This window comes from Desmodus rotundus, chromosome 8, assembly GCF_022682495.2.
Source record: "Desmodus rotundus isolate HL8 chromosome 8, HLdesRot8A.1, whole genome shotgun sequence".
Classification (NCBI taxonomy): Eukaryota; Metazoa; Chordata; class Mammalia; order Chiroptera; family Phyllostomidae; genus Desmodus; species Desmodus rotundus.
Window position 1 is genome coordinate 124,089,407 of NC_071394.1, and position 20,275 is coordinate 124,109,681.

The following is a 20,275-nucleotide window of genomic DNA, read 5'->3' on the forward strand; positions in this document are numbered from 1 at the left end:
TCCTTTCTCACTTTGCAGAAAGTTTTTCACAAAACAAGACATGTATAATTTTCTTATCCAGTTAAAAGAAACTGAAGTCAAAGCTACCATAGCTTTGCTGTTCACTTCAGCAGTGTGATCCCAGTACGTAGTTATGCCTGTCGCTCATTGATTTGACCCAAGGTGACAAGTCATTATTGGAAAGGTTGGTTTCGAAAGCGTATGTCTGGCTATGTCCATTTACAGGAGAGAGAAGTAACAGCTCCGGAAGGAAAGCGATTGACGGCAGGCACTGGGGACAGCAGGGTCCTGGAGACAGCTGTTTGGGTTCTCGGGCTGGGTGTGACCGTGGGTTGTGTGACCAGGGGTTGGGATGATGGACGTCGTGGTTTCTCTTCCAGAATCATGTCTCCAACCTCCTTTGTGTATGGCGAGTCTGTGGACGCGTCCAACTTCATTCAGCTGGATGATCTGGAGTGTCATTTCCAGCCCCTCAACATCACCCTCCAGGTACCACCCTTGCAGACAGTCTCTGTCATGGGGGACCAACGGGAGGGCCCATGAAGTGTGCCTTCTCAAAAGCAACTGAAGGGCCAGGCTCCGTCCTGGAGAAACTGTCCCCAGTTTGGGTGGCTGAAGTGTGGGGTAGGTGTGCGTGTGTGTTCTCTGTGACCACACCCAGAATTAATTCCTTCCCTGTCCAGTACTTCGCTGTGTAGACCCCTCTGCTTTCCAGCATGTGGGAGGAGAGCTGCATGATGACTACCAGCTAGCTTTCTTCCAGAAGGCCTCTGGATGCTGAGGCCCAGGCCAATGGCCTTGCCCAGATGGCCTCAAAGGACCCCTTTCTCTTCTCCATCAGTCTTCACATTTTGGGCAGGGCAGCCTTGAGGATTGGCCACGTCCCCTTCCTCCTGGGTTCTCCATACTGACTCAGCCAGGAGCCCACCACCCCGACAGAGGGCAGCCTTCCAGAAGTGTAGTTTTACAAGAGCAGAACAGTGCCAGCCCATGTCCACTCCCCACAGGGACATGTGCGGGCCCATCATAGAGCAGGGCTGGCCTTCCCTGTCACACCCGCCGAGGACCGTGGCCCTCATGAAGGACATCATTCCTTCTCTAAACCACGGGTGGGAAAACTCTTTTCTGAAAGGGCCACGGGGTAAGAATTTTAGGCTCAGCACACCGTACAGTCTCTGTAGCAACTAATGAGCTACTGCAGCACAAAAGCCGCCCTAGGCAATGCAACGCAAAACTGTCGTGGGGACACTGACATCCGAATTTTATAGCATTTTCACATGTCATGAATTGGTGCTCCTTCTTTTGTATTTTTCCTCCAACCATTTATAAATGTAAAACCGCTCCTAGCTCGCAGGCTGTGTGGAAACAGGCAGCAGCCCAGATCTAGCCTGCAGGCCGAGCGTGCTGACCCTGCTCTAGCGCACAAATTCTCAGGCCAGCACTGTTCAGCCTGAGACTTTTATTTTTAATCCTCACCCGAAGACACGTTTGTTGATTTGAGAGAGACTGAGAGAGAGGAAGGGAGGGAGAGACAGACAGACATGGACTGGTTGCCCACTTTGTGCGCCCTGACCAGGGATCAAACCTGCAACCTTTTGGTGTATGGGACAACGCTCCAGGCAACTGAGCCACCCAGCCGGGGCCAACGTGAGACTCTGAATATAAATCCAGAAGGGCGTCAGCCTCATCCATTCCATTCTCCTCAATTGAGAAACACGGAAATGTAGGCCCAAGCGGGAGAGGACAGGCTGCAGGGCCCAGAGCTGGGAAAGGCGGCCTGGGGCCAGGACTGGCCCAGCCCCCTGCCAGGAGCTGGGGATGAAGGGAAGGAGGAGGAGATGGGCCCACCCCCACTTCAGTGCTCCCTAATGTAATCTACACCCCACATCGCCCAGAGCTCTCCCCCTCTTCCACCCTATCCTTCCCCATGGAGAAGGTGGTTTCCTGGTCTGGCTCTCACTACTGTGGCCAAGTAATTTTTATTTTCTTTCCCTGTGGCCACTCCTAGGTGGACCAAGGGGGTGATGAATAATGATGGGGTGAGGGTCCAGAGAACGAGGCAGTAAAACATTTGTGGGGTCACACAAACAATGGTCTTTCTCTCTCCAAAATAATTCTCCCAGGCAAGAGACCTCAGCAGCCATGATGGATAGCACATGTCCCCGGCTCGGAAGGGACATGCCTCCCGGCCAGCTAAACCCAACTGTCACCCCCCCACCATGCTTGATTTACAGGGGAAAAGGAGGGGAATGGGGTTAGATCTGCTTTTGAGGCCATGGAGTGATTGCCATGAACAGGGTCTCTGTGTTTCTGAATTGCTTCTCAGAATTCCTTTGTTTTTCTCCATTGCTTTTTGCAATGGCATAGAAAACGGGAAAAGACCAGCTGGAGTTATTTCTTTTTCCTTAAATCACTTTAATTTTAATTACTTACCGACTCTTAGAGTTTTTAGGTATACAACAAAAGATAGAGTCACAAAAATTATTTAGACACATGCCACAGAATGAAGAGAGTACCAGGTGTCTAAGAGGAGAAAGCAAGAAGGAAGAGCAGTTGTACAAAAGGCCCCAAAATGTTCTGACCACCCTCTAAAAAAAAGAAAGAACTCTGAGCGCCCATGGTTAAGTCATGTTTCCCTGAAGGTGTTTTTACAGGGAACTTGAAGTTTGGTATTCAGGCAGAGAGCTTTCTAGACACCTGAACTGACACGGGATACAGGCCAGAGAATTGGGGGGCCCGCCCCGGAAGGAGTGAGCGATCAGCATGCCCCTTAGATAGAGCCCTGGATTATCAGTTGCCTGAGGAAGAACACGCCATTCCGCCAGGATGAAGCGAGGTGACTGGGAGTGTAAGACGGATGGTGCGGGTCATTAATTAGGAGATTGTCCTGTGTTAGCGAAGCTGACAGCTTCCTTGAGCATTCTCTGCCGGCTCATTTTCTGGGATAATTGTCATGATTGTGACCATCTTGCAGGAAGGCCACTGGCCACATTGATGATGATAATAATGACCAAAAGGTGGAAATGAATGGGAAGCCTGGGGAATATGGATAAATCACTTCTGTTTTTCCTTCCTCTGGCAGCTCACTCCTGAAGAGCACAAGACTTTTATATAAAGAGGCTTTTTTTTCAAAGATTTTATTTATTTATTTTTAGAGAGGGGAAGGGTGGGAGAAAGGGGGGAAGAGAAACTTCAGTGTGTGTTTGCCTGTGCTGCTCCCCCTACTGGGAACCTGGCCTGCAACCCAGGCATGTGCCGACTGGGAATCGAACCGGCAACCCTTTGGTTCACAGGCCAGCATTCAATCCACTGAGCCACACCAGCCAGGGCTAGAGACTTTTTATACAAAGAGATGTTTCTGTGTCTTTTAAAAGCTATACTCAATAAGCTACATAATTATTTGAAGACTCCCCTGCAAATGCAGCTGGAAGAAAGGCAGAAATACTAAATTTTCTTAACAGAGACAAGTAATTTGTTGACCAACCATAGGCTGTTCTTTTCCTTTTGCATCAAGAGTCGATCATTTCCCTCACCTGAAAAATGATGCAGATGTTGCACAAGAACATTGCAGAGAATCAATTGTTAAGACATTTGTTAAAAATAAATTAATGTCGTAATACAAGCTCTCCCATCTGTCTGGCCCTGGTGGTGAACTAACACAAGTCAGAATCCCTTTCTTCTTCCCTTCCCGGACTCAGGCTTTAATTGGGGTTTCCCAGACACGCCAGTCGGTCTCCTCTCAGTTCCGGGCTCTCACGTTTCACTTCAAATTAGTTACTTCAGTTGTGGTTGGCTATTCCTCCCGTTCTTGTGTCTTAGGGTGGTTGTTCTTGGTGAATGTCATTCCTTTTGAATTAACAGTTGGCTGTCACAGCTCATCTGCTCTATCCTCCTCTTCTTCTTCTTTTTTTTTTTTTTTTTTTTGTCTATTCTTTGAAGCAGAACCTACTATTGCAAAAAAATAAATGAAGACACAGTTGTTTTTAGGGAAGGGCTGGCTGGAGCCAGACCCTGACGCCTTCCGTCACATGTGAAGACCTGCTCAGACTTCCAGCCTGTCTCCCGGCTGTGCCCTTCTGACCCGAGCTGCAGAGATGCCCTGAGTCCCTGAATTCTCTCTCTAGTCCCCAGCTTTCAGAGTAGCATCTCCCTTCTTCCTCTCTCTTGCTCCTAACCCACCTTTTAATAAATAAATAAAGACCATCTTTTTTTGAGATACCATTTACACACCTTAATGTTCACCCACTGAAAGTGTACAGTTCACTGATTTTAGCACATTTGCAGAACTGGCCTCTGCAACGATCACCGTAATCTAATTGTAGAACATTTCATCACCCGCCACCCCAAAAGAATCTCCATATCCCTAAGCGGTCCCTGTGACTAATTACCTCAAACTTAGTGGCTCGATGCCAGCCCCATCCCTAATGGCACGAATGTATTATCTTACGTCACTGCAGCACAGGAGTCCGAAATAGGTCTCCCTGGCTAAAATCACAGCGTCAGCAGGGCTGTGTCCCTTTCTGGAGCCTCTAGGGGAGAATCGGTCTTCTCACCCTTTGCAGCTTCTCCCTGCCTTGGCTCCATGTCCCCTTCGTCCTCAAAGCCGGCAGTGGCTGGCAGAGTCTCTCTCACATCTCCCTGATTCTGACTCTGTTTCCCTCTTCCTGATATAACGACCCTTGTGACCACATTGCATTCACCTGGATAATCCAAGATAATCTCTTTATTTTTAGGGTCAGCTGATTAGCAACCTTCATCACCTCTTGCCAGGCGACATAACGTGTTCACAGGTTTCACAGTGGAGGACACAGATGTCTTGGGGGGCATTCTTCTGTCCAGCCCACTTCCCATCTTCCCTGCACCCCTCGGCAACCACTCACCTGCTGTCTGTCCCTGCACATCTACCCATCTTTTTTCTTCTCCTTCATGTTCCATTTTTAGTGTGAGTTTCATGCTCAGCCTTTGCTCGGACCCTTTTCTCTTACGGGTCTCTTGGTGGCTGCCACCTTTTCTCTCATTTCTCAGGAGATGATGGGCTGCTGGAGATAGAAAATGGGGAGGATCATGGGGGGGGAGGGGGGGAGGGCTAAAGTCGTAAGGACCAAATGCCGGCACGGGAAAGAGATGCACAGGTGACCTTGGACAATATAAGCCAGGGATAACCTCCACGTTTTGGAGAAACCAAATCAGCTGGAGAGTATACTGAAAACAGCCCTTTCTGTAAGATTGTTTGGTTCGGGACAACCTGCTTTGTCTTTGAGGGTCTCAGTTACCTCAAACTGTAAAATGAAAGGAGTTTGACCAGATCAGTGGTTCTCAAACTGTGGATCCCAGGAGCTTCTTAGAAATGCACATCCTTCAACCCACCCCCAGACCTACAACCTCAGAAACGCCGGGCATGACCCTCCCCACGTCTGTGTTTCAACAGGCCCTTCTGGTTATTCTGACATATGCTAAAGTTTGAGAACCACTGAACTAGATCATGTCTGAATTCCCACGAGTCGACAAGTAAGTTTCTAGGTATATAAAAAGAAATAATCTTTAGCAGGAAGAGGACAAGAACATTGAAATCTCCCATCATTTGACATTTCACTTTAAGCCCTAGACTCTCTGTGCGCGCCTTCCAAGAACTTCAGCGGATACATTGCATGACGTGGAAAGAAGGTCTGTGTTTCTGTTAAAACTTGCTGTGTGTGTCCCCCACCCGCAGGTCTATAACACTGGGCCAAGCACCCTTCCTGGGTCATCCGTCAGCATCTCTTTCCCCAGCCGCCTGTCACCTGGAGGTGCAGAGATGTTTCACATCCAGGAGATGGTGGTGAGTTCGCCTTTGTGTCACTGTTGCTTTCAGGCTCGAACCAGCTCATTCACATTTTGAACTCTCCCCGAGGGCCCAGAAAGGTAACCGGTTCTAACCTTAGGAAACATCTGCAGAAGCCCAGGAGACCTGCAACACCCGAAGTTCTACATTGAGACAGTTTGATTCATGCCCTTAAGAAGAGCTCTCTGGGGAGAGGTGAGGGCTGGTTATGGACCCGACTTCTGGGATAGACTTGACTGAGCCTGGCAACCCCAGCCGCCGCCTGCAGTCCGGTGTGTGTCTGAATGCGCCGTTCTGAAGGAAGGGCCGCTGATGCCTAGAGGGTGAAGCGCTGTTCATACAACATAACTACAGGGGGAAACTCAAGGTTATGCAGGGTGTGCAGTTCCACCCGATCTGAGGTCAGCTGTAGGTGGTTTGGTCTCAGCACAAGCTTGATAACTAGCATGTGGTCACTCCCACTCATCTCCCTGCTGCGGGTCCGGGGCCTCCTTTTTCCTACACTCAAGTCTCAGAGATCTCCCCCAGACCCATGGCTTTACATCCAGTCTGTGCTGAAGTCAGCAAATACGTCACACTCACCACCGGCCAAGTGCTGGCTTACTGTGGGGACCAAAACAGACAAAATCATCATCATTTCCGGGCCTCCTGTATATTCAAGTGGAGAGAGACAAATAATATATAAATATGTAAAACATATAGTCTTAATACGTGATGATAAACGGGAGGGGGGAAATAAAGGAGTGAAGGGCTCGAGCGTGGGAAAGCTGTAGTTTTAAGTAATCAGGCAGGTCCCACTGAGACCTTCACTGGGGAGAGGTAAGGGGAGGGGGGCAGAGCTGTCTCAGGAGTTCATAAGGTGATCTTCTTTGCGTATGAAGGCCTCGCCAAGTCAGTGTGTCCTGAGAATTTCCTCTCCTTGATTTTAGCCCTGCATGGTTTGTGTCCTTGGCAATGCCACCTCCACGCTGCCTGCACATTGGGTCCAGCGTGGACATCTAGGAGTCTCGGTGTCCGGGGAGCTTTCTGCCTCCAAGTGAATCACTGACTCCACTGGCAACAGCCCTGGACAGTAACACCGATTTTTAAAGCTGGTTGGTTGCGAGGCCCATTTTCGTACAAGAAACATCCTGGATTTTATGATTTGGTTGTGCACGGAGGGTAATTCAACAAGAAGTCTCCCCTGCAGCCAGCTTGCTGGAGGCCAAGATTTAACATGCACACGAGCCAGGCCTGGCACTTTAGAACAGCCCAGCAAATAACCCAAAGCAAAACTGAACAACTCACTTTCTTCCCCACAATGCCTACTACTCTCCCCCGTGGTGAGCACGTGTCCTTTCTCCCACCTCCTTGACCCTCCATTTTTCCTATAGAAGTTCAGGACTCACCCTGTATGAACTCAGCACTCATCCTGGGTGGGAGGTTCCTGTCGGCACGAAGTCGAGGCTTAGAAACTGTCCCCAGCATGCAAAGTCCTTGGATGACGTGCATGCTTTTCCTTGATATCCTGTGACTAAGTGATGTCATGTAAAGTGAACTGTTAATGATACAGCTTAGGCTAGGTGATGAGCGGACAAGAGAAGAAAGGGGGAAAGGAAGCCCCTGTCCAGTGGGAGATGGACTTCTAGACCTGGGGTGGATTTGGGGATTATGTGATCTGTCCCTCTGCCTTTGAATGGAGTACAGTCAAGACATCTCCCCAGTACAATAGAGCCGTGTTGCCAGTGGGTGCTGGTAGCTGAGCCGTTCTGGTACCACTGGAAGTCCCTTTTTTATGACTATCCTCAGTTCTTAATGCTCTAATTTTTTTAATTTTTATTTATTAATTTTAGAGAGACAGAGAAACATCGCTTTGTTGTTCCACTTATTGATGCATTCATTGATGGTTTCTTGTATGTGCCCTGATGGGGGATGGAGCCCACAACTTTGGGGGTTAGGGATGACACTGAGGGTTTAGGGATGAACCAACTGAGCTAGCTGGCCAGGGCCCTCTCTGACCTTTTCTGAGCTAAAATGGAAACAGTTGCCTAGCTCCCTCTGTGGAGAAGTTGAACTGTTACTTAGTCATTTTTCCCATTTTTCTTCCATAAAAGATCACAATTCATTTAATTCTCTGTTTCCTATCCTAAGCCACTCTCTTTGCTCTCTCCATATTGTCCAAATAAATAAAAATTCAAAACTGAGCACCAGATACATATGCCTCTTTACCCCACCTCTCCTCACAAGCTATTACTACTCAGGCAGGTAGGACCCGGTTTACCATTTGAGAACTTGCTGACTTCCACCCCTAATTATTGCTCTGTGTAGTTCTTAGAGACACCCTGAGGTTCTCTGTAAAAAAAAATAAAAATAAAAAATAAGGAGATCTTAATGGCCAAGACCATAAAGTCCAAAAGTGCATGACCTCCCATCCACCTTTCAGGCTGGTATACTCTGTCTCCAACCTCATCCCTGACCTTGTCTTCCAGCCACGCTAGACCATGGGGGCTGCTGAACCACCTACTGTGCACCTCCCTGGGCCTCCTGCCTTAACGGCTTCTCCCTCCTTCTGGCTGTGGGAAGCCCACTCATTCCTCAAACTCCAGCTCACACATCCTCTGCTGAGAACACTCTTCCCCAAGATGTTTGCATGACTGGCTCCTTCTCACAACGCAGGTCCGAGCCCACAGGTCACCTTTGTAGGCTGATCTTCCCTGGGCGCATTAGCTGCGATTGCAAACCCCCGTCAACTCTTTGTCCCATTTCCCTGTGTGTTATTTTCTTCATGTCACTAGCCACTACCTGAAATTACTGTTTTTCCTCGCCTGTTGTCTTCCACAAGATTCACAACACCATGACAACAAAGGTCATGGCCGCTTTGTTTTCTGTGTTCCCCCCGCATTTGGTGCCTGGACCACAGTATGTGCTCATTTAAATGAAGGGGCTGGCCACTCCCGCTCGGTGGTGTCACCATCACAAATGGGTACTTTCTGCCTTAGGACAGGTGGGAGTTTTTACACATCTGTACACACTGCAACACGGCCAGTGAGCGCCCTGTCTGTTCTAGGAGCTCGGGTGATTGGCACTTAAGTGGAGATGTTTTGACAACTTCCCTTAACCCACAGCAGAGGTTGCCTTAATTTCAGTGCAGGAGTAAGTAAGAAGGTAAAGCCGAAATAAGGAACTGAATCACCTATCAGAGAGAAAGGCCTCCAAGAGCAAATTTAAACTCCAAAAGTTTTGGTCAGAGATCATGAAAATCTTTCTCTCCCTCTCTTTCTCCCCGTTCTTTCCATCTTTCCCCTTTTGCTTCTCCCCCACCATCTTCCCTCCTCACACACACACATATATACACACGTCTGCTGATCTCAGCAATAGATTCAAATCACTTTTTTTCTTTCTGCACATGTCTGAGTGTGAGCCGAATAGTCAAGTTCCTGAAATGGGTCAGGATTAGGTTGGCTTACCCCCCACCCTCCTCCCTCAATGAAAGCCAAACACTTAAAAAGAGGGGAGGGAGATGGCCGACAGAATTCTGGAGTGAGAGTTACGTTCCTGGGCTCTTGGGTCAATTTGAGTTCTGGCTAGAGGGAGAAAGTGTGTGTTCCGGGAGGTGAGAAGGAGCTTCCGCCTGGGCTGTGTGCACAGTGCGGGCCAGAGGGTGCCCTTTAACCCATGTGGACAGAGCAAATGAATCAAGCACTGACGGAGGGCGCCAGCCTTATCAAGGAGCCAAGGGGCTGCGCTCCCGCTGCCGTGACATCTGGAAGCATTACTGCTTCCTCGTGGGGTGTGGCACAGTTGGAATGCCTGTGCTTAGGTGCCTGGTGTTTTCTGGCCTTAAAAGATGATGATTATGCAATTCACCTTCCTTCTTTCCTTTTTGTTGTTGTCGTTGTTCCTTAAATGCAACACGACACAGAGCCCTGTGGTTGCAGGGGTGATGGGTTGTTACCAAAGTCGATACCAGGAAACCTCACAGGATAAACAGAGCTCATTGGTCGGTGCCGAGAAACACATGGTTCTAATTTAACCTGCCGAGGACTAATTGTGTGTGCTTCGGAAGCACAAAAACAGGAAAACTCCCTTCTGACAGATGCACCAAGTTTCTTCCAAAAGGAACTTCGGTAGCATTGTTAGACGCGGAGCAGTGATTCTCTCCCCCGCTGTCTGCGAGCCAGCTTCACTCACTGCTCCTTAATCATCTCAGCTTAGGACCTAAAGCGCATTTCAGGCCTCCCATGAAGTTTCGACACTTGGGGCTTCATAAACAGCATCTGCGTTCCTCTGTCCACTGCTCCGATGGATGTGTTCTCAGAAAGCATCGTGAGGGGTTAGACGGCTGAGTACCAGCAAAACAAGCCATCCAGAACAGGGTTATTTACCTTTTGATAAAGGGGTCATCGAAAAGTGTTCCATTGAGTAAATGCAGAGATAAGTCAGTGAATCAGTAGGTGTGCTACTTTCTCCTTTACTCTAAGATGCTAAGACAGCCAGAACCAGAATTTAAAGAAACCAGTATAATTGCAAGGACTGCATTAAATCCCATGGGAGGCGGGGGTGGCTACTGACTCATTTATTATCCAAATTGACAGACGGGTCTGCTTCCAAATGTTTCATTATCTGTGGAAGGCCAACATTTTTGGCATGCCTGTCAAGTGCTCAGATAACATATTTATGTCTCACTTTTTCGCTCAAGAGAATCTGACCGCATCTGGAAATTCTTTTGTGTCACTGCTTCTCTGAAACCACACCGCATCTGTATCACTTTAACTCCGTTAAAAGGCCGTCCTGTGCTTTCGAAGTGGGCCTCCTCTGGGAGGCGTGTCTTTCTCTGGGCGCATGTAAATGAGTTCTGTGGTACCCAGCAGCTTGGTGGTGTGGCCTGCACTCTTGACTTTGCAGGGTGTTGGCCAGTCACACCCAGAGGAAAAGGGTGTGGACAGTGGGGAGGCAACCACATTGTTTTAGCCAAACCCTAGAGCTGGTGGGGGGTGGGGGGGTCATTAAAGTCATTAGCTTTTGTCCTAAGCAGTGAGATTTTTTTTCAATGAAATAATGACAGACTCACACAGAGGTCAGAGCTGTCCAATGCACTGTGCTCTCCCACTGCTCTGGAACGTTGGTTTTGAGGCTTGGCCCCTTTATTTTCTGTTTCAGTTTTGGTCTCAGTAACACCCTGACCTTCCATGTCTAGTACCACTGTTCACAGTGATGCTGGCCGGAAGGGGTGAGGAGAGCCAGCATTTTATTTGGAAGATAATTCGCAACCGGAAAGGCATCTCAAGTGCTGATCTTTTCGGGCTTTTGAAAGCTACTATCTTTCCCTTGCTGGAAATTAAATGACACGAGGTCCTTCGTGAACTTCTTGCCCTACAGCCGCTACCTGCTCTCGTTCACCCTCTTCAGTTCAAAAGCGGACATGGCTCTGCATTTGAGGATCAGGCCCTGGAGGGGCTGTCCACACCCCGAGCCTCATATTAACTGGCCTCGTAGTATTTTGTTCATGCGAGTGTTTTCCCTTTTTGTCTGTTTGTAGTAACACCTTTGAGTCTCTAGGTACACACAGAGGTAAACATCAGAAGACCAGAATTTAACTGAACTCATAAACAAGGGGACCCTTTTCATAAAGTAAAAGAGTCCGTAACTCTGCAGAAGGGTCCCCCAAAGGACGCCTTCGAGAGCTGCCTCCTTAAAATGAGAGGGTGCGTACACACAAAGGTGTATTTGCAACCTGGTGATACATTAGCATCGTGAGGCTAAGTGCGGTGGTTAGGAGGAGGCACCCAGACTGTTATCACTGTTTCTCTGCCCTTAATTAAATCGTGTCAGTGATACTGAAAAATTAGGGTACATGAATGGATCCACCCCTTCTAGGTTATTCTTGCTCATTTTAAAGGCTTGAAATGAATGGTGATAACATGAAAATATTTATCTTAGGATTTGCGATGAAAATATTGTCATCTTTCAGTGTTCTTTGGTCAATACGAAGAAACATTCAATAGTAAATTACAGCAATGTGACTTAACATAAGGGACAATATAAAAGGCTTTGTAGCACTTTATCACAGTTTACTTTTTGTTGAATGGAAAATATGTAGTTCTTATTTATCTCTCTAGTAGAAAACATCTTGGGTCGGCCCAACAGCCAGTTGGTATCATTTCTCGATCATTTTATGAATGCTATTTTTGCTTCAAACCTTGGGATCCTAAAATTAATGCCACCAAAGCCACTGTGGTCACTGTTCAACCTCCCATAGCAGAGAGGGGACTTATTTCTTCTGATACCTTGGTCCCAAGAGTAAGCAGTAGATAATTAAATTAGCATAGCAGGCATTCAAAACATTCTCTGGGTTTTCCAAGTCAAAGGGCATGGGAATTCAGAGGAACAGGTGGTGAGGCAGGGGCTGGGTCATGTTTACCCGGTTGCCATCAGCTGTGGCTGGTGTAACACGATATGGAAAAGTGGCCCAAGGATGTAACAGAACAGAAAGTCAACGGTTAACAGAGAAATGTCAGTTAACATGAAACACGTGTTATTCAGAAATGAACCTATGCCCCCTTTAATCCAAGTCAATTCAACAGCTTTTAGATCGAACTTCTCCCAAGACCCGCACTGGTGAAGACACCAGGCCTGGCTCATGGAAAGCACTTTTGTCATTGGGTTGGTTAACCCACTAGCTTAATGTTCCATTTCTCTTTTATTTATGTCCTGCGTTCAAGGCAGGACACTTTGTACATCAGGTCAGAGACACTTCGGTGGCCCTTCCCATCCCCAGAACACAACCAGCCAGAGTACCGTCAAGGAATGGGGCCAGTGCTGGTAGAAAGAGGGCATCTAGGCCTTAGCTTCTTTCACATATACCAATAATAGCAATGCCCCAGGTAGAAAGGGGTTCCTATATTCAAGTCACGACTTCTGGGTGACTACCCCCTCTGTGTCCAGGCCCACCTCTCCTGCCTCGTTCGTGGCCACCCCTACCCAACGTTCATGAGATGCTTGAGCCATGTGGAACTGCTAGGCTCTCTAGACTCTAATCCACTGTTTGTACCTCCAGGTTTTTGCATACACTGTTCCCCTCTGCCTGGAAGTACCTTCCCCCTTCTTTCTTCACTCTAGAAGTTCCTTTATCCTCCAAGATCCACCTGAAGTGCTGCCTCCCAGCCAGGAATGCAGATTGTGACGGGCTGACTTGCTGGCAGAGGGAGAAATTTGTAGACAAGATTTACAATCACAATAGGAGCCCTGCTCTGAGGTCTGTGAAGGGGTAAACAGTAAGAGGGTGGTCCAGGCATGTGCAGAGCAGAGCCTGTGCAGCTGGGGTGCGTGGGAGGTGGAACAGGACAGGGAGCATCCTGGTGGGGATTTTGAAGATGACGTTCATACCCAGAGTCAAATCTTACAGGTACAAGATGGGTTACTTAACCTCTCTGGGCCTTAGTTTTCTCATCTCTGAACCGGGGGAGAAAACTAAGCAGACCACACATGCCGGTTTGCCTGGCACATCGCTGATACATGCCTCTGTCATGCTGTTCCATCTGGTTGACTCCCTCGCTTCACTCCCAAAGATGTCCAGTTTGGACAATAAATTATATGGTCGCCCCACTGAGAAGAGTACCCTCTGCACATGGGTGTTTTAAAGATTCAGTGTATGCCGTAGCACTGAGCATAGCTCCTAATGCCAGCTAGCATTATTCCATTTATATTCAAATTTAGTATAGAGATGGGGCCTTAAGCAACAAAAATTGGAATCCAGGGTGATGTGCTTGGGACAGGAGACTTAGATCGAAGGACTTTTATGTCCCTCCAGTCTTCGGGCCCAGGGACAGAGACTGTCCCTGTGTTAGGACTGCTCTGTTCTGGGACCCTGGGGAAGACCTGTGTCCTCTGTGTCACTTTAGGTCAGCAAATCACTCTCAGTACCTTTGCAGGCTCCTCCCCTGAGTCTACAACATGGAGATACCCCGTTTCCTCTGCCAGGGGTGTCCAACCCGTGGCCCTCAGGCCCATGGGGCCCAGAATAGCTATAAATGTGGCCCGACACAAAATCATAAGTTTACTTAAAACATGAGGGTTTTTTTGTGATTACGTGTCACAGTGTATTTAATGTGTGGCCCAAGACAACTCTTCTTCTCCCAGTGTGGCCCAGAGACGCCAAAAGGTCGGACACCCCTGCTAGATGCTCCTTCAAGTGACAATGTTGCAAACAAAGCACAGATTCTCCTTTTGGTGCCACACCCATGGAATAGGCCCTGATTCATTCCTCAAACCCGGTATTTCATGCCACGAGGTTCTAGGCCACCTAGACCATGCCATACCTCCTAGAGCGGATACTTCGTTCTTAGGCCCAGGCCCTCAGAAGTTTCTCCCGTAAAGGCTCCCCTGACCAGAGCTGACTTGGAACGTGCCACCAAGCAAAGTCCACATTCTCCTGGGGCTCCCAACAGTTTCCCGAGTCACCGTTATCTCTTGGTTTCAACTTGCACAATGTTTTCTTTGGGGTTGGGACAGGGGAAGAGGAGAAGGAACCAAATGCCAACAGAAAACCTCAATAGCCACACTAGCCAAACTCAGCCTTGACACTGCGTCCTATGTCCTCTTGTCCTTTTTTGTGTGTTTGGTGAAGTCCTTCTATTCGCATTCCAGTCGATGTGGACCTCTGCCAGGCCCCAGAGGTTACGGAAGATAAGCAGCCGTGCCGTGGGAAGCACTTGGACTCACATAGGCTGGAAAACAGATGGGAAGTGAGTGGGCAGAGATGAGCAAGGGGCAATGGCCACAAAGTCCCTGGTAGCCAAGAAAGCAAAGCTGCTGGACATGAGTACTGTGATGCTTGGGTTGTCTGCAATACAAGAAGAAAACATTACTTCCCCTTATTTTGAGCAAAGAGGGTGGTTAGAACCAAGTTGTGCATTGGGTGGGGGTGGTCAGCAATTGCCTGTCTATCTAATGGGAGATTAGGCAACCCCATGCTCTAGTTAAAATGCACAAATAGTCCTCAAAGTGTGGAATTAGCAACTGAGGCCTACCTTGGTGACCATGCAGGCCACCATCCTCACTTTACATGTGAGGAAACTGAGGTCCTAGAGACGTGAATTGGCACAGCTGTTAGGAGGCAGAGCTAGGGCTGAAGCCTGGCATCATCAAGACCATCTGTGCCACAGGATTCATTCACTGCTGTCACATGACCTTGGACGAGTCACGGAATTTGGGGCCTCTGGTTCCTTATCTGACAGCCGAGGCCACGGGACCCCATGATCTCGGAGCCTCCTGGCCAGCAGGCACTTTGATCTCCCATGGTCTGAGCAAGAGTGTGTTTTCCTGCCACAGCTGCAGAACAGGGTCATGATAGAGGACTCAGATTCCTAGGCTTCTAGACTACTGGTTCCTTCCTTTTGACCAAGGTCAAGGTCAAAAGCCATTCCTTCCTGTCAAAAGGAAGGAATGGCTTCCCTCCACCCCTACCGCTTTGTGACTTTCGCCCCAGTCCTGTCCTCATTCTCCACATCTGAGAGGCAGAAAGGTGGTGACAAGCAGCTCTCTGGAGCTAGATGGCCTGCCTTCCAATCCTGCTCTGCCACCTGCCATTGGGAGACCTCTGGCAGTCATCTGGCCTCCTCCTGTCTCTCACTTTCTCCATCTGTAAAATGGGGGTCGTGATAGCCCTCACTGTGAGGGGGTGAGGACTGGCTAAGGAAGCACTCAGAGCCAGGCACACAGTGAGGGCGGCACAAGTGTTGGGCGTTACTGAGCCTGTCACCTACATGTCTGTCTAACCCACCTGGAAAAATGCTCCCCTCTGATGGCTGTGGCCAGCGGCTGTGTTGCTCAGTTTTAGCTGAGAGAGCGTCTGCAACAGGATTAGCTGGTCTGAATCAGACCCGTGCATCCCCAAGCCGCCTTCCATCTCCCTTTAAAAGAGGACCACCCTGAGCCTCTCAGAAAAAACGTCGCCTTCCCGATTGAAGTGATTCCCATGTAACCACAATTGGGAGCACAACTGGCTGAGATTTTCATTCGCCACAAACAGTCTCTACTTCCCTTCTCCAGACTCCATGGAGGCCGATCAAATGTCACATCCATCACATCACATCACCATCATCACCCTGTTCACAGGCCACCCTAGAGACTCCTGGGGGTGGGGGGTGCCGGGAGAAAGGAAAATGAAGTTCTGAGCCAGGTCTCTGCCATGCTGTCTTGGGGTGAGGCTTCAGTTGTTTCTCACCACCCTGCCCTCTGTGCTGGGGTCTTATGGGAGTGATGGCACCAGGCCTCACCCCCAAAGCCTGTTAGTGAAGCTGGCTGATGGGGGGCTCTGCTCCCACACTTTGTCCTGGCCTAGAAACCCAAAGTGCCCGTTTGCAGAGCCAGGAGGGACTCGGCACTCGTCCCTGATTTTAATTAGGATGGATGCACCCTGCGAGGCTCAGAGGTTCTGTCTTCCCAAACGCAGACCTAATGCGTTTGGGTGGCCAGGCCTGAGCATCTCAGCAGAGGACTGGGTGCCACAGGGCTGCCGAAGGACCACTTTCCAGTGGCCTTTCCCCAAATGTCCACTCCTAAAGACCAGTGGGAAAGCGGAGACCCATCTGCTTCAGAGCGAGAGGTGATTAAATTAGGAACGTGAGCACACATTCTAGTCTCAAATGCTCAAACAGCACAATGTTTTCCATCTGCAGTGTGCTATCGGGGCCTGAACAGAGACCACCCCCCAAATAGCCCAATCCCCCACTTCCCTAATGAGGTATGCTTAACAGACTTGTTTGGCCAACTTAATAGGAGTCAAAACTGTGGTTGCCTTTGAAAGGAGAGATGGGAATTGACTTTGGAGAGGGGCCAGAGAGAACTTTCTGGAGTGATGGGCACGTCCTGTACCTTCATGGTGGTGGTGGTTATGCGGGTGATTTCATCTGTCAAAATTCATCAGACTGACTCTTAAGGGTGTGCCCTTTAATGAATGTAAATTTTACCTCAATAAAAGTTATAATGAATTAAATAATATCTACTTATACCTAACCTAATCAGGTGTTTGCACACAGTCGTGCCCCCTTCTCTGTGCTTTCACTTTCCACAGCTTCAGTTACCAGCAGTCAACCACAGCCCAAAACTACTAAAGGGCAAACTTCAGGAATAAACAGTTTGTACGTTTTAAATCTCACACTGTTCTGAAGAGCGGGATGGAACTTGAGCTGCGCAGCTCTCTTCCACCTGGGACATGAGTCTTCCCTCTGTCCAGCGCATCCCCACTGCATGCCACCTGCCTGTGAGTCACTGGTGGCCACCTGGGTCATCAGATTGACTGTCCTGATATCGCGGTGCTTGTGCCCAAGTCAGCCTGCTTTAATGACCGCCCCAAAGCGCAAGGGTGGTTCGTGATGCTGGCAGTTCGGACAAGCCAGAGAGAAGCCGTGAAGTGCTTCCTTCAGTGAAAAGGCATGCATGTACAGGAAAAAAACATAGTTTATGTAGGATTCATACCATCCACAGCTTCGGGCATCCGCTGGGGATCCTGCAACATGTCCCCCGTGGATAAAGAGGGACTGCCATACTTAAAATGATGTAAGAATGATCTATTAACTTAGATCCCTCTTCCCACTCACACATTTCACAAAATGGTGTTATGCGAATGTACGTCTTTTGAGATCAATGTACATCATTACTAAGCCACTTTTTAGTCACCAGTTTCCCAGAGCATATCATCTTCAATTTGCCCAATTTATTTGAAATGCAGAATATTTTGAATCCCTATTTGATGCTGAAATTTTATTGAAAAACACATATACCCATTTGTACAACATTGAAGCAATTGTATTATTTGTCTGATAAGGAATCACTCAACAATCTTCACTACGTAGGCAACCGATGTTTTGCTTTCTGAAATGACCTAAAATATTTATCACAACTTACAACAATTGCACCCTGGGAATAATCACCAAATATGTGTTAAATCTAATTGCCTCCTCCCCATTAATTCTCTCTAGTGACCTCTAAAAGCATCCAAACGAACTGACTGAGACCATTTCAGGCTGGGGTGTCTTCCCAGATTTTATGGTTCAAATAAAGTAATAGAGAAAAGACTGAATTATGAGATACTTTTAAAGAAGAATAAGCCATAAACTATGAGAGATTTATAAAGGCAACACTCTTTTCTAATGATCAATTTGAGGAAATATGTCTTCATCTTGCTTATTTTCAGGCATATACTAGGTAGTAAATCCTGACATATATGTTCAGACCAAAGATAACATGAGATTAATTTAGCAAATTTGGGGGGGTCTTGTTTTATAGTTCATTATTTTTTTTTTAGTTTTTTTATTGTTGTTCAAGTCCAACTGTCTCCATTTCCCCCCCATCACTCCCACCATCCTCACCTCCCACCCTCGATCCTGCCCCCTTTGGCTTTGTCCCCGTGTCCTTTATACATGTTCCTGACGACCCTGCCCCCTCTCCCCGCCATTATTCCCTCCCACCTCCCCTCTGGTTACTGTCAGTTTGCTCTTAATTTCTATAGTTCATTATTAAAAGATGAACATTGTTAGCTTAGGTTAGAAGTTTCTTTATGTAAAAATTTTAAACTAAACCTACCATGAATGAGAAGTTGACTTTTTTTTCAGCAAATTCAAACTATACACTGTATCTTAGTCAAGGACATTAAAGATAGGAGGGTTTAAACAGATGCTTCTGGTTAGAAACGGAATTATAAATACAATCCTAAGTTACAAATTACTAATGATTAATTTGAGACTTGACCTTAAGTCTTGTCTAAATCTTCACAGCTTCAACCAGTGTGATATAATAAAATATAAAGAAGATACTGTTTTTTTAACAGTTCCTCAATGGAGGCATTAAAAATAATGTTTTTAAAGAAATCAACATGCAAAACTCTACACCGTTATTTTTGGTTTCTTTGATTTTAATGTTGGTGTAGCTCAGCATCATTGCTATCGCCGTCAGAAGCAAAATCAGATAATTCACCAAGAGCTCACTGGGCATATCATCTCCTGTATGGCTGCCCAAGCTTTTTCTTTTCTTTCTTTCTTTCTTTTTTTTGTATCAGAACCCTAGTTTTAAATGACACGGTATGTGATTGAAGCTCCAGATGGAGCGGAGATGGGGCCTAGTGCAGGCCTGTTGGACACTTCTTCTCAGGAGACTATGAGGGGTTTCCTAGCACTCTGGGGTTCCGTGGAACACAGTTTGAAGACTTCTGATGGTGAACCCTGCATAAAGGTTAGGTCTCAGAAGACATGCTTTCAGAACCTGCGTTTTGGACTCAGTGATGGTTGGCAAGTGATTTACCCGAGTCTTGTTTTCCTCACCCAGAGAAAGAGCGTGAAGGCTTATCTCAGAGAGTTGTAGAGATGCTAGTAAATGTGCTTTGGAAACCATGAAGTGTGGGTTTATTTTGTTCTGTGAAAAAGTGTCACCGTTTCCTAGACACATCCCATTTGCGTGCTGCATGCCATCTCCTCTCAACTACTTAGGGACTGAGGATCCACAGTCTCTATTGTTCGGCCATGTTGATGCTCCTACTTCTGCCTTTCAGCTTTGTGGCCATTATTGTCCACTGGAGAAGGAACAAGCAGGAAAGTTGACCTTGGGCTTGACCACTACCATTTATACAGTACGAGGTTCTGTGCTCACGATCCATTCTCGGATGAACCCCTCTGACAGATTTCTTTTCATTTTCAGGTAGGCCAAGAGAAGGGAAACTGTTCCTTCCAGAAGAACCCGACCCCCTGCATCATCCCTCAAGAACAAGAAAATATCTTCCATACTATATTTGCTTTTTTCACCAAGTCTGGAAGAAAAGTCTTGGTAAGAATTTGTTCTCTGGTTGGGTCACCATGGGTGGTCCTCCTAGGAAGGCAAGTCTGAGATGAGTTCAGTTTTCTCTTTGGCATTTATTAGTTACCAAATCTGGTTTTAATCAGTTGGCTTAGAAAGTCACAAGGACTGTGGTCAGCTCCTATTTTTCAGCCTGAGATTTCAATCAAAGTGTTAAATTGACATTTCAAGTTCCACTGCCTGGCAAAGAGGAAACCTTTGCAACCCGCTGAGCACAAAGTAGTAAAACATTTCTCCAGTGAATGGGAGTCTAATCAACAGTGATGCTTCTTGTACAACCACTTTGGAAAACCGGTGGGCAGTATCTATTAAAACTAAAGATATTTGTACCCTGTGACCCAGGAATTCCACTCCCCGGTAAGTCCCCAAGAGAAATGAGTACTTGTGCCCACCAAAAGATAGGGACAAGAATCATAGTCATTATAGCCAAAAGCTGGGAACAATTCAAATATCCATCCGTTGTTATAAACAATTGTGGTGTAGCCATACACTGGAATATTATAGAGCAATAGAAAGCTGCTATACAAGACCACACGAATAAATCTCCTAGCCATAATATTTGCATGGCAGAGCTAGAGACAAAAGGTTACATATTATAGTACAATATTTCACTTGTATGACCTTCAG

At 47.4% G+C, this 20,275-nt stretch overlaps 1 protein-coding gene across 1 annotated transcript in view; it reads left to right on the forward strand.

Moving 5' to 3' along the window:
• Nucleotides 1-20,275, forward strand: part of ITGA9 (integrin subunit alpha 9) — a 301,990-nt gene that overhangs the window by 248,280 nt on the left and 33,435 nt on the right. Inside the window, exons 22-24 of the mRNA XM_053929726.2 lie at nt 381-489; nt 5,711-5,818; nt 19,493-19,618. Coding sequence (XP_053785701.1) covers nt 381-489; nt 5,711-5,818; nt 19,493-19,618 — 343 coding nt within the window. The remainder of the gene's footprint in view (nt 1-380; nt 490-5,710; nt 5,819-19,492; nt 19,619-20,275) is intronic.